Raw genomic sequence first — 10,520 nt, 5'->3', positions numbered from 1 at the left:
TCATCAAACACGTTCCCGATCATTTGAATCGCAATTAATGTGCGTCTTTTCTCGCTCTTTTCTCATCAGCGACGAAAATTAATTTGGTGCGGAAGGTTCGAATATTTTGAATCATTCCATTGTGAGCGTTTGACTGGCTTGAAAGATGGCGCCGGGGTGAAGGGTCACGGATTGGGTCACGTGACCGCATCCGACAGAGATCATCTCCCTGTACTCGTCACTGGTGACGTCATGACTGCCTTGAGTCGTCTCCTCCCATGGATTCCAGATGACTGAGGATCAAGAAGAAATAATCATTAGTTAGAATCGGCATGATATTAAAGGCGGACTTTGGATTTAGGCAGTAGGGGTGCTAGATTGGAACTTTGTTGAGAGGCCTCAATCCCCACAACAAATTTTGCGAAAATCCCCAACCTTAAGTCCCTTTCAAGCTTTCAAGCTCATGCCTTAACAATCCAAAGTAAATGGGCCTATTCTGGAATGTTTTATTTGCTTAAAATGTTGGTAACTGGAATATGATTAATTTGATGACATAAACCAATTCGAATCTCATGAAGATATTTTGTAAAATATTTTGTAAGAGTGATTTATACGACTACTATGCGGATTATCCACCCCCTCCCTTTCCCTCCATATCTCTCTCTCTCTCTCTCTCTTTCTCTCTCTCTCCCTCTCTCTCTCTCTCTCTCTCTCTCTATCCCTCCCTCTCTCTCCCTCATTTTATGTAGAAGTGAAAAACAATTTAAATTTTATTTTCATTTCTCCTGTATTCTTTTCTTCTTCTTCGCTCATATTTTTTTACTTTCTACCCTTAAAAAAAATCGATCCTTTGTTTTGCAAATTTTACCTGTGTCGGGCAAGTTCCATTTTCGGAGGAAAAGTGAAGCGCCATCCTGTGTATTCTTCAAAACATGTTCAGCTGATGTATTCGTGTACAAACTGAATGATAAAATTGAAAGTTCAGATATCACCATGAGTATATGATTCATTGCATGTGCATTAATGTGTCATTTACATTGGATGCATTCCCCCCCCCCCCCTCCCCATTACAGTACATGACATTGCATTTTTAAATATTATAGGGTACGAAATTAAGCTACACGCTTAATGCATAATCAATTTAGATAAACAATAATGATAGAAAAGGGCTACAGCGTAAGCAAGATATGATTGATGTTCTTGCACCCTCCTTTCACAATGAAATAGTAAAAATATCAGAGTAAAGAGTAATCTTACACCAAATGCATCACCTTATGCTAGAGAAATGAAGTTTAAAAACTACATAGGCTATTAATTACTTTTGTCTGATAGTTGAGATTAGTAATTTTCGAAAAGCTGTATATAGAATCATTTAGCTCTATAAAAATCAGCATTATTAGATTGATCTTGTCTTCCTTTATGCGTTTATGAAATGCATTATATAATGTAGTTGTTTCAATGTATCATGAATGCTTATCATACCTGTTTAATGGTCCGTCGATTGAGACCCTATTCCCGCATTCTGATGTTGTCAAACTGTAGTTAATCTATGAGAAAATAAACAGAGATAACATAATAATAATAATAATAATATTCCGCTTGTATAGCGCTTAATACAATGTCTCTATAATTATAAGCGCTTTACAGATATACTAACTAACTAATTAACTAACTATACTAACATAACGTTAGATTCATTCATAATCGTTTGGCCCATCAAATTAATTCATAATAATTTTGTGCCTTTAGTGATAATTGTTGCATTCTGTCTAGTAGACAATCATGGAGGTCAAATAGTTCTCATAATACAATTGACCTCGTTTTGAAAAAGACATAACTCCATTTTTTAATAATATTTGATTAGAGATGTATTTTCTCATGATTTAGCCCGTTATTGAGAGGCGTTGAATACTGTATTACTTAATAACATAATGGAAATCGGGTGAAAAGGTGTATGAAGAATTGTTTTCAGTAGCACTTAAAAAAAACCATTTACCTCATCGGAGGAATCTGCATCTTGGAGTCCCAAAACGGAGGTATTTGTGACGTCATCGACAAGGAAATGATTTTGAAGCATTGGGGCGCATGTGAAAGGCTTGGAATCTAAAATTAAACAAAATATAGATGATGATAAGTTCTTCGTTTTTCATTTCATTGCTTTTTCCGGATTCATATTTCGACATATATCACTTTTCCCAATACGTATCTTCAATATTTGTTCTATACTTTTTTACCGTCTCTATTTTGTCTGTTTAAATCTTAATTTCAGTTCAATTCCATCTACATGACGTATACTCGATCTTGATACTCGTGTTTTCATTATTCTTTTGTTATTTCTTTCTTATCTTCATCTAGTTGTTATATATTCTTTTCTTTTGTGCATTTTCTTCTCTTTCTGATATTTTCATCCCTTTTCACACTCTAGTTTCTTATTAATCTTCTACTACTAATTTTTTCTTTTCCTTTTTCCTCTATTGCCATCTCCTTACTTTAGCTCAAACTTTGAACTCTGAATTTAAACACTTACGTATGAGCTTACCTTTATTTTCGATAATGTAATCAAATGTGATTTCCTTCTTTTTCAGCGAGATCTTTAATGTGGCCTTAAATCTGTGGAAATAAAGAGAATATCGGAATATAATTTTAAAATTACAAGAGATATAGACAAAAAAGAAGGAAAGTCTAATAAAATCTGGACTTTGTATTTAAATAGTTGCGTTCTGTTTCTGGAGGAGCAATATCTTCTTTTTCAATGTTATCACTAGTTTTATTTAATCAGGGATGCCTCTTTATGCGGATCAGCTGCTATCACAGAGGGTCTCCATGGAATTCTCATACTCTCCGTTCTGAGTACCTGTATATATTTTCTGTAATATAGGCCTATCACTCTCACGAGCCTCCAAATTAATATTTTTATACAAAATATATAGAAAGTAAGATCTCATCTGTATCTTTCCTCTTAGAGCATGTTTTTTTCTAATGCTTTCCACTCACTTTTGGTCCCACTGTTTTCTCGTGTTTTCGTTGTCTTCAAGAACGAAAGACGCATTGACGTCACCGTTGGGATACTGCAAAACAGGGGGTAAAATAAACAACAAAAATGCAAAAAATGGTTAAAATGGGGTTTATATCGAGAATACAGCCTCACCTATATCAAGAAATACATATAATTGATCATGATAATGCCATTAGTCAACAAGTATGACGTGAGGGGCAGAATGACGAGTGAAGAAGAAGAGAGATGGAAGTTTGTTTCAATTCCAAACATTACATAGTATAAGTATAGTATATCTATAATGCTTTCCACAACTTCATGTATGTATTTACATTGTTATAAGTTAACCTGTCTACTATTAGATGAAACAAATATTATCAAGAAAATAATTCCAGTAAATGATATTACCTTGTTTTGTTCTACGAGAATCCATTGTGACGTTCTGAAGAAAGCGTGTTCCGGGTCTTCAGCTGTATGAAGAAAAAAACATCCTTTTTGTTAACATGTTCATCCATATTCCCATATTCGAAAAGAGGATTTAATATAAAATCAATACGTATGCCAATTGTTATCAGTTCTCCTTTATCATTTGGAGAGAAGAATTGTTAGTCGAAACGTTTTCGTGATAAAGGTAAATGCTTCTTTACCATCATAAAACTATCAATGAAGATAAAGATATTTTTCTAAATGGTTACGTGTAACGATAGAAATAAGGATACTTGTATTTGTATATACCATCAATAAATGTTATAAGCATTAAATCAACAATTCTAGCCAATATGTCAAACTTTCAAAGTGTTTCATTTTCACAAATTGAACAAAAATAACGGCCAATCACTCTGACTATTGCCAAACGAATTTAAATTTCAACTAGGGTACTGATCTGATATATAAATAATTTTTGTGGAAGACTAATTACATGAAAAGTAATAGATACTTACACAATAACACTGGAATGCCGCTCCTAATTGGTGTCTTGTTGTTCAATACCGTTGACTTACTGCGAGGAAAAGGTAAAATAATTATGATTGAGATTTAAAATTTAGAATTTTAGAATTTAGAATTTTATTGACTCTTTGACCCCTCTCGGGGTATGAGAGTACAAACTAACATAAAAGTATAAATAGCAATGCATGACTTATGAATACAATTCTCATACATTATACATAGATAAAAAAACACAACTCTTTACGATATCTTATTTCTATGTCATTATGTTTTGAACACAATCGTCAGCTTTCCAAATGCGATTTGCGGCAATGGTGTATTATTTAGTATATTTTATTGAATAAGTGATTTCGTTTCAAATAGAAAATTTAAAAATACAATTTCTTCACCTTTCCATTTTTCTTGATTCTTTTTTATTTAATTTGTTTTAAAATCGTTATTATCATTATTATTATTATTATTATTATTATTATTATTATTATTACCTATTTTTTTTTTAATTTATTTATTTATTTATTTTTATTTATTTATTTATTTATTTATTTATTTATTTATTTATTTATTTATTTATTTATTTATTTATTTATTTTTTGTTGGGAGGGGGGGGGGGGGACATTCCCTTATGGTGAGACTTATTTGCCCTGTAGCTGCATCACCCCGGGGTATCAATTTCACCTCGACCTAGAATACTACTCACTTCACTTTTCATTTCTTTTCATTTTGAAAGTGAACGTCATTCAAAATAGCAATATTTTATTAGGTCGCGTGGATGCGTTTTCTATGGGTCAAATATACCAGTCATCTTGAATAGACATAAATTAATATAGTCAAAATGTCAAAATAATTATGTGAACATTGATAAATTATCTCACCTCAAAAACAGTCTTTCTACACCATTCATCGTGAGTGACGTCACAGCTGCACCTGTTATAGCATAAATGAGTTAGGAGACAATGTTAGAACAAGATGTTAGAGAGGGGGTGACACTCAGGAAATAGGGTCAAGAAGGCAATGATAAGAAATAGAAACTCATATGAAAATAAATCATATTTAATTTTTTTTGATGGTATTGTGTCCAAATTCAAACAAAAACATTTTGGCTTTTGCCCTCAAAGGAAATGAGGAAATCAGACGGTTGGGTTCAACCAAGTCAATGCTCCTTATTCAGCTTCAGTATGTATCAAACATTTAAACAATATTCTTCCTGAAGCTGTTTGTTTTATCTGCTTGTTTTTTTCTTCCTGCAACACCGGTTTGTTTTTTTGTTTTTTTTTGTTGCTTGTACTTGATTGTCAGGGCTCACAAGACGGCAAGCTTCGCTCATCTTGGAGCCCTGGCCATTTCTGGGTTTTTTTAAGTTTACATTTCTTCATATTTCAATGTATATTCATTTTATCATGTACTCAGAACTGAATACAAAAATAATAAAAAATATTTTCTTTGTTGTTAATGTTAACTTATTTCATTTTAGGGGGGTATAAACTTATGCTTCTTTTTTTTTCTTCTTCTTCTTCTTATCGATCCTTTCTTTGAAAGCTTCAATTCAGCCAAATCCAGAATGTTACTAACACTTTTTCAAAGAAATAAAAGAAATAACCGCTAAATCAGCAGCGGGTTCAAGCTTAGCGGGATATGATTTGTAAATTAGGACAAAATGAATAATGTACTTGGTTAATCCATCTTGACTTCATTGTAATGAAAGTAATTATACACGTCACCAGATCAGTGACATGTATTTTCATTTCATAAATCAAAGTCATATACATGTCTCATGATTACTGCCTAATGATATCATAATTTTGACTCATTTGTTCGGGGGTACATGACACATTATTTCAGTAGACTTCCCCCGCCGTGTTTCGAGTTAGCAGACGACAGATCAGTTCACTGGCATTCGAGGAATTCGCTGCTCCGCGATTCGAGATTCCACGGGCATTAGCCAATTAACCACTTTCGAAAGTATTTTGCTGTTGACAGCGAACAATATTGAGAAGTGAGTCGAATGTGTTCTCTAACACGGACCATCGCAATTAAATAGGCTACATGTTTATAAATACAATTTTAAGTGTTACTTTGTGTTAAAAATCTACTTTTATTTCAACTATTTAAAAACAAAATAATAATTAGGCCTTTTTGTTGCTCAAAATGAAATGTGACATACGTTAAAACTTAAAGAAGCTACAAGAGCGACACATTGGAATTTTGTAGAAACTTCACAGGGTATTTGCTGAGAAATTGTAAAATGTAGACGTTAAAATTAGGCAAATCACTGTTTTTGATAACAATCACATATCGCCGGTAGCTTTTCCAGGAACTGTAATGACTTTTGCTCTTGTTGACTGAAAAATATATATTCCATTTTATATTGTTCGTATTTTTTTCTTCCAAACAGTAATATAATCTCATTGTTATCAAATAAATATATACCTCTAAAGATTGCAGTACTTCTTGAACCTCCACCCCTATTTCAGACAAATAAACAATTCTTCTTAAATCGCTAAAAAATCTGAAATAGTGAAATTCCTTTAGAATTGTTCTGTCATTCATGACATATCTATATTACATATAAAACACCATTGAGGTATGTAATTCCACTCCCCCATTGATGTATCGTTTTTCCCCTATAAACTCTACAAAACGAAGTTATGTAGACAATGAGACAGTCAGAGATATACGAATACTCCACGGAATCACTGCAATGGTATTTGACATCTGTTGAACTTCAGCATAGTTTTTATTCGACGAGTGAGACAATTTGGCGGTGATTCCGTTCCCTTTGGGCGTAATATAAGCCCAATCGCCCACATGCATAGCAGCTGGCGGGTTTGTTCGGAACACGATTTATAACACTTCAATTTCTAACATGTTTTTTATTTGATATTTGATCGCTTTTGTTTCGATTCATTTTTAATGGTGCATAAACTCTCTGGGGGAGGGGGCACTAAATATTTCGAAAAACAAGTGTCTCTATTACGAGACAAATGTAAACACTTTATGGTTTAGATTTATGAGCTTTGTCAAATTAATTTTCTTGATAATGGTCTTTTCACGATCAACAACAACTGTTGAAAGCTCTTGATTTACATTTATTATTCTCTATTTTGATATTCGTAATTGGGACAACTACAAACTTTTTTTTAAACAGTTAGTTTCGCACTCTTCTTGAGCAGCATTAAGTTTTAATTTGAGGATAGTAATATTGATGAGTTATTTCGTTAAAATTGCTAACATTATATGAATATTTTCCGATAAAGTAAATACTTAAGACAAACGAATTATCCCCATGCTCCCGGCTAATAACCCTCTAAAAATATATTCGATCTCTAATTCATTTCTATTCATATCTTTACAAAGATTATAGAAATTTGACTTTAAAAGAAAGAAGGATCACAATTGCGGTTTAGAACATTATTTTGTCAAAATGTGTATATCATCAGTGTAAATTTAGCATTCAAGCATTCTTTTTATATGTGATATCGGTCATTCTGTCTTGATAAATTTTAGAATCAAAATCATAAGTAGTTGGATAAACCTATATATTAGAATTACATTTCAGTAATGTAAATCAACAACAAAACTTTCTTTGCACAACAATTTTTAAAATTTATCTTGGCATAAAAACAATTGAAGAAAAAAAGAAAGCAATCAGTGACGATATATACATGCTTTTAAAGTATGCATACACAAAAGCTCACATAAAAAGAAGGAGAAAGACCAACAAAGTAACAAAACAAGCATGTTAAAGAATAAGTCCTAAAATTAGTAAATGATAATTAATACTCACCGAGTAAATTGACGGTGACGCTTGACTCGAGTCTTCGCGCCAAACAAACTTGTTCAACATGATTCTTAGGTTGCTGAGGCATGACTGTCGTCTGCTTTGTAGCCAAGAATAATTTCAACAAAAGAACTTTGACTTTGATCCTGTCAAAAGAATTAACTAGATTTTTTAAAACTTCTCTTCTGTTCTGATCAAGTGGTTCTGATCTCTTCTCCTATCCTTCCTTGATGATTCTTCTAGTGATATATGACTGAACCACCGCACGATCGCGGTATTTATACCCATGCTCTGACGCTGGTCTTGCACGAATCGTTTGGATCGAGATGTGCGCATGCTTGCCGAGATGGAGGAGGGGAACATACATTATTTTCATGTCATAAGCGCATGTGCTATTTTCCGTCCGATGAGTTATCGCCAAGCCATGGGAGTAGGTTGACATCCCCGCAGCGAGGCCCCGTTCACATGTAAAATGACAATGACAATGAATTACAGAGAGAGATATAGAAAGAGAGAGAGAGAGAGAGAGAGAGGGGGGGGGGAGAGAAAGTGATGACCAAGTTCATGTGAACGTGGTTTTAAATTATATACGCGTGTCAAAAGCGGCATACCACAACGGTTGTATCACACAGGAGTTCGCGTTGACGATGCATCTAGAAGTGCTTTTTTTTTAAAAATAGAACAAAGGGGTAGGTGATGAATGTTTATTAATACCACCAGTGTGGTGCATTGATATTATATAGAAAGGACGTCGCTAGAAAAGCTGGAGGTTTTTCCTTTTAAAAATCCATTATTTTATGCGGTAAACAATAACTTTAATCAACTTTAAGCTTTATTTTAACATTAAAGAAAAGAAAAATAAACAAAATTAAAGTGACATGATGTATGAGGAATTAAGTGTATACAAAACTTTCTCTCTCTCACGCACAAACACATACTCACACGCACACACACACACATACACACACAATCTCTCTCTCTCTCTCTCTCCCTTTCATTCTTTCAAGTTCTTTCTCAACCTGTCATCCTCTCTTCCTCTCTCATGCACACACTCTTCTTCTCTATCTCTCTCTTTCTCTGTCTATCTTAATTTTTCAATCTCAATCAGTTTATTTTACTCCTATTCCTATCATATTATACTCTCCCTCTTTTATTTTTCATTTTGTTTATATTCACACAGGCTGAAAGTCTAATCACCCTTTATCTATGTTTTACATTAGAGTGGAATCGTTCATTAAACTTTACTGACAAGAGAAAATAATTTATTCCATAATTTTCCCTCCCTGACAGGTTATGATAACAACCATCATGCCTATTACCGAAACAATCATCATCCCCATCATCACGATCGTCACCGCCTCATCTACGACCGCCGACCACCGACATGTTACATATCACTTCCATGCAAGGAGACGAAACTTTCTCCTGTAGTGCGGACTCGTTCAAACACAACCTTCAGGTATCATGTACTTGGGTTATATTTTCCGATGTGAACTTGACCTTGCCATTCCTCGCCGACGACATGCCGAGGGATGACGAGCGATGACATCGGTACTAATAGCCACCGGAAGGATCAGGGCAGACATCATTCGAGATCTACGAAGAAATCCTCACCGGGCAGCGATGATCGCGAATGTCATAGCTGGTTGAGAATAAGAGAGATAGTTTTGTCACTGGAAGTCGCCTCTGATTGGTCAGTCATTCAATGATCCTTAAATAGTTTCCTCCTATAGGAGATTGTATGTATTCGTTGGAGGGAACTATTCCAAGCTCAATGATTTCATCTCTGACCGTGTACGCATATACGGGTGTCCCAACTATCTCTCTTGATACGCGATGTCGAATGGAAATTGGCGCCTCTCCAGTCAAATGGTGAATGAGAATGCATGTTCCATGTTGGTGTCGTGCTGGTATTTATGTCAGATGAAGACAGTCTGATGAATGTTTTGCTGATGAATACAGGATCCCTTTTATCCCGGTATTCCTTGAATTCAAATTCCATCGACCAAGTGTTTTATATCTACTTGAGACTTCCCACAGGATGACATCAATATAGCTCCATGTTTCTGGAATCAGCATGGGATCAGCATTTTCAGAGAACATTGAAGAATGATTTTGGATGAAACACACAGCACCTAATACATACCATTCGGATTCTCGAGACCTAATACATTCAGCCTATTTAACTGGAACGAATGTGTCATCTTTTTTTCTTCATTTTCTTCAAACTAGCTTAGGGAAACTACAAAAACTTGAGTCGCTTCTCTTTTACACATGTTTCGTATTCCCTTCTCCTTGAATTCAAATTCCATCGACCAAGGAATTTATATCTACTATAGAGACTTTTCACAAGATGACATCAATGTAGCTCCATGTTTCGGAATCAGCATGGGATAAGCCTTTCTCATTGAAGAATGCTTTTTGATAAAACACACAGCACCTGATACATATCATTCGCATTCTCGATAAGACCTAATATATTCAGCCTATTTAGTTGGAACGAATGTGTCATCTTTCTATTTTCTTTTCTTTTTTTCAAACTAGCTTTGAAAACTAAATAAAATAGTCGCTTCTCTGTTTCATGTTTCATATTCCCTTCTCCTTGAATTCAAATTCCATCGACCAAGTGTTTTATATCTACTGGAGACTTTCAACAGGATGACACATCTCCATGTTTCGGAATCAGCATGGGATCGGCATCTTCTCAATCTTAGAAAATAAAAATAAAAAAATAATAAAAACGGGAAAAAAAAACGACAGAATGTTATATTCTGTTTCTTTCCAAAAGTAGAAAATAAATTTGGCAGTTAAATCATTAAT

The 10,520-nt window shown here is 34.1% G+C and overlaps 1 protein-coding gene across 1 annotated transcript; it reads right to left on the bottom strand.

Moving 5' to 3' along the window:
• Positions 1-1,957: 1,957 nt before the first annotated feature.
• LOC100894136 lies at positions 1,958-7,930 on the bottom strand. Its single transcript, XM_030976382.1, has 7 exons — positions 7,707-7,930; positions 4,795-4,846; positions 3,916-3,974; positions 3,383-3,444; positions 2,974-3,047; positions 2,519-2,589; positions 1,958-2,082 (listed from the first exon to the last, which is right to left on the bottom strand). The coding sequence occupies exons 1-7, from the start codon at positions 7,786-7,788 to the stop codon at positions 1,958-1,960; spliced, it is 525 nt and encodes a 174-aa protein (XP_030832242.1). The 5' UTR covers positions 7,789-7,930.
• Between the last annotated feature and the right edge of the window lie 2,590 nt (positions 7,931-10,520).

Source organism: Strongylocentrotus purpuratus, unplaced genomic scaffold (assembly GCF_000002235.5).
Source record: "Strongylocentrotus purpuratus isolate Spur 01 unplaced genomic scaffold, Spur_5.0 spur5_scaffold_9, whole genome shotgun sequence".
Taxonomy (NCBI): domain Eukaryota; kingdom Metazoa; phylum Echinodermata; class Echinoidea; order Camarodonta; family Strongylocentrotidae; genus Strongylocentrotus; species Strongylocentrotus purpuratus.
This window is presented reverse-complemented; position numbering and strand designations above follow the sequence as displayed.

Coding starts and splice junctions, on each gene's coding strand:
- LOC100894136 (XM_030976382.1), bottom strand. CDS start 7,788: ATGCCTCAGCAACCTAAGAATCATGTTGAACAAGTTTGTTTGGCGCGA. Junction 3,445..3,915: donor CGGCATTCCAGTGTTATTGT/GTAAGTATCTAT, acceptor TTCTTCATACAG/CTGAAGACCCGGAACACGCT. Junction 3,048..3,382: donor TTCTCGTAGAACAAAACAAG/GTAATATCATTT, acceptor CCTGTTTTGCAG/TATCCCAACGGTGACGTCAA.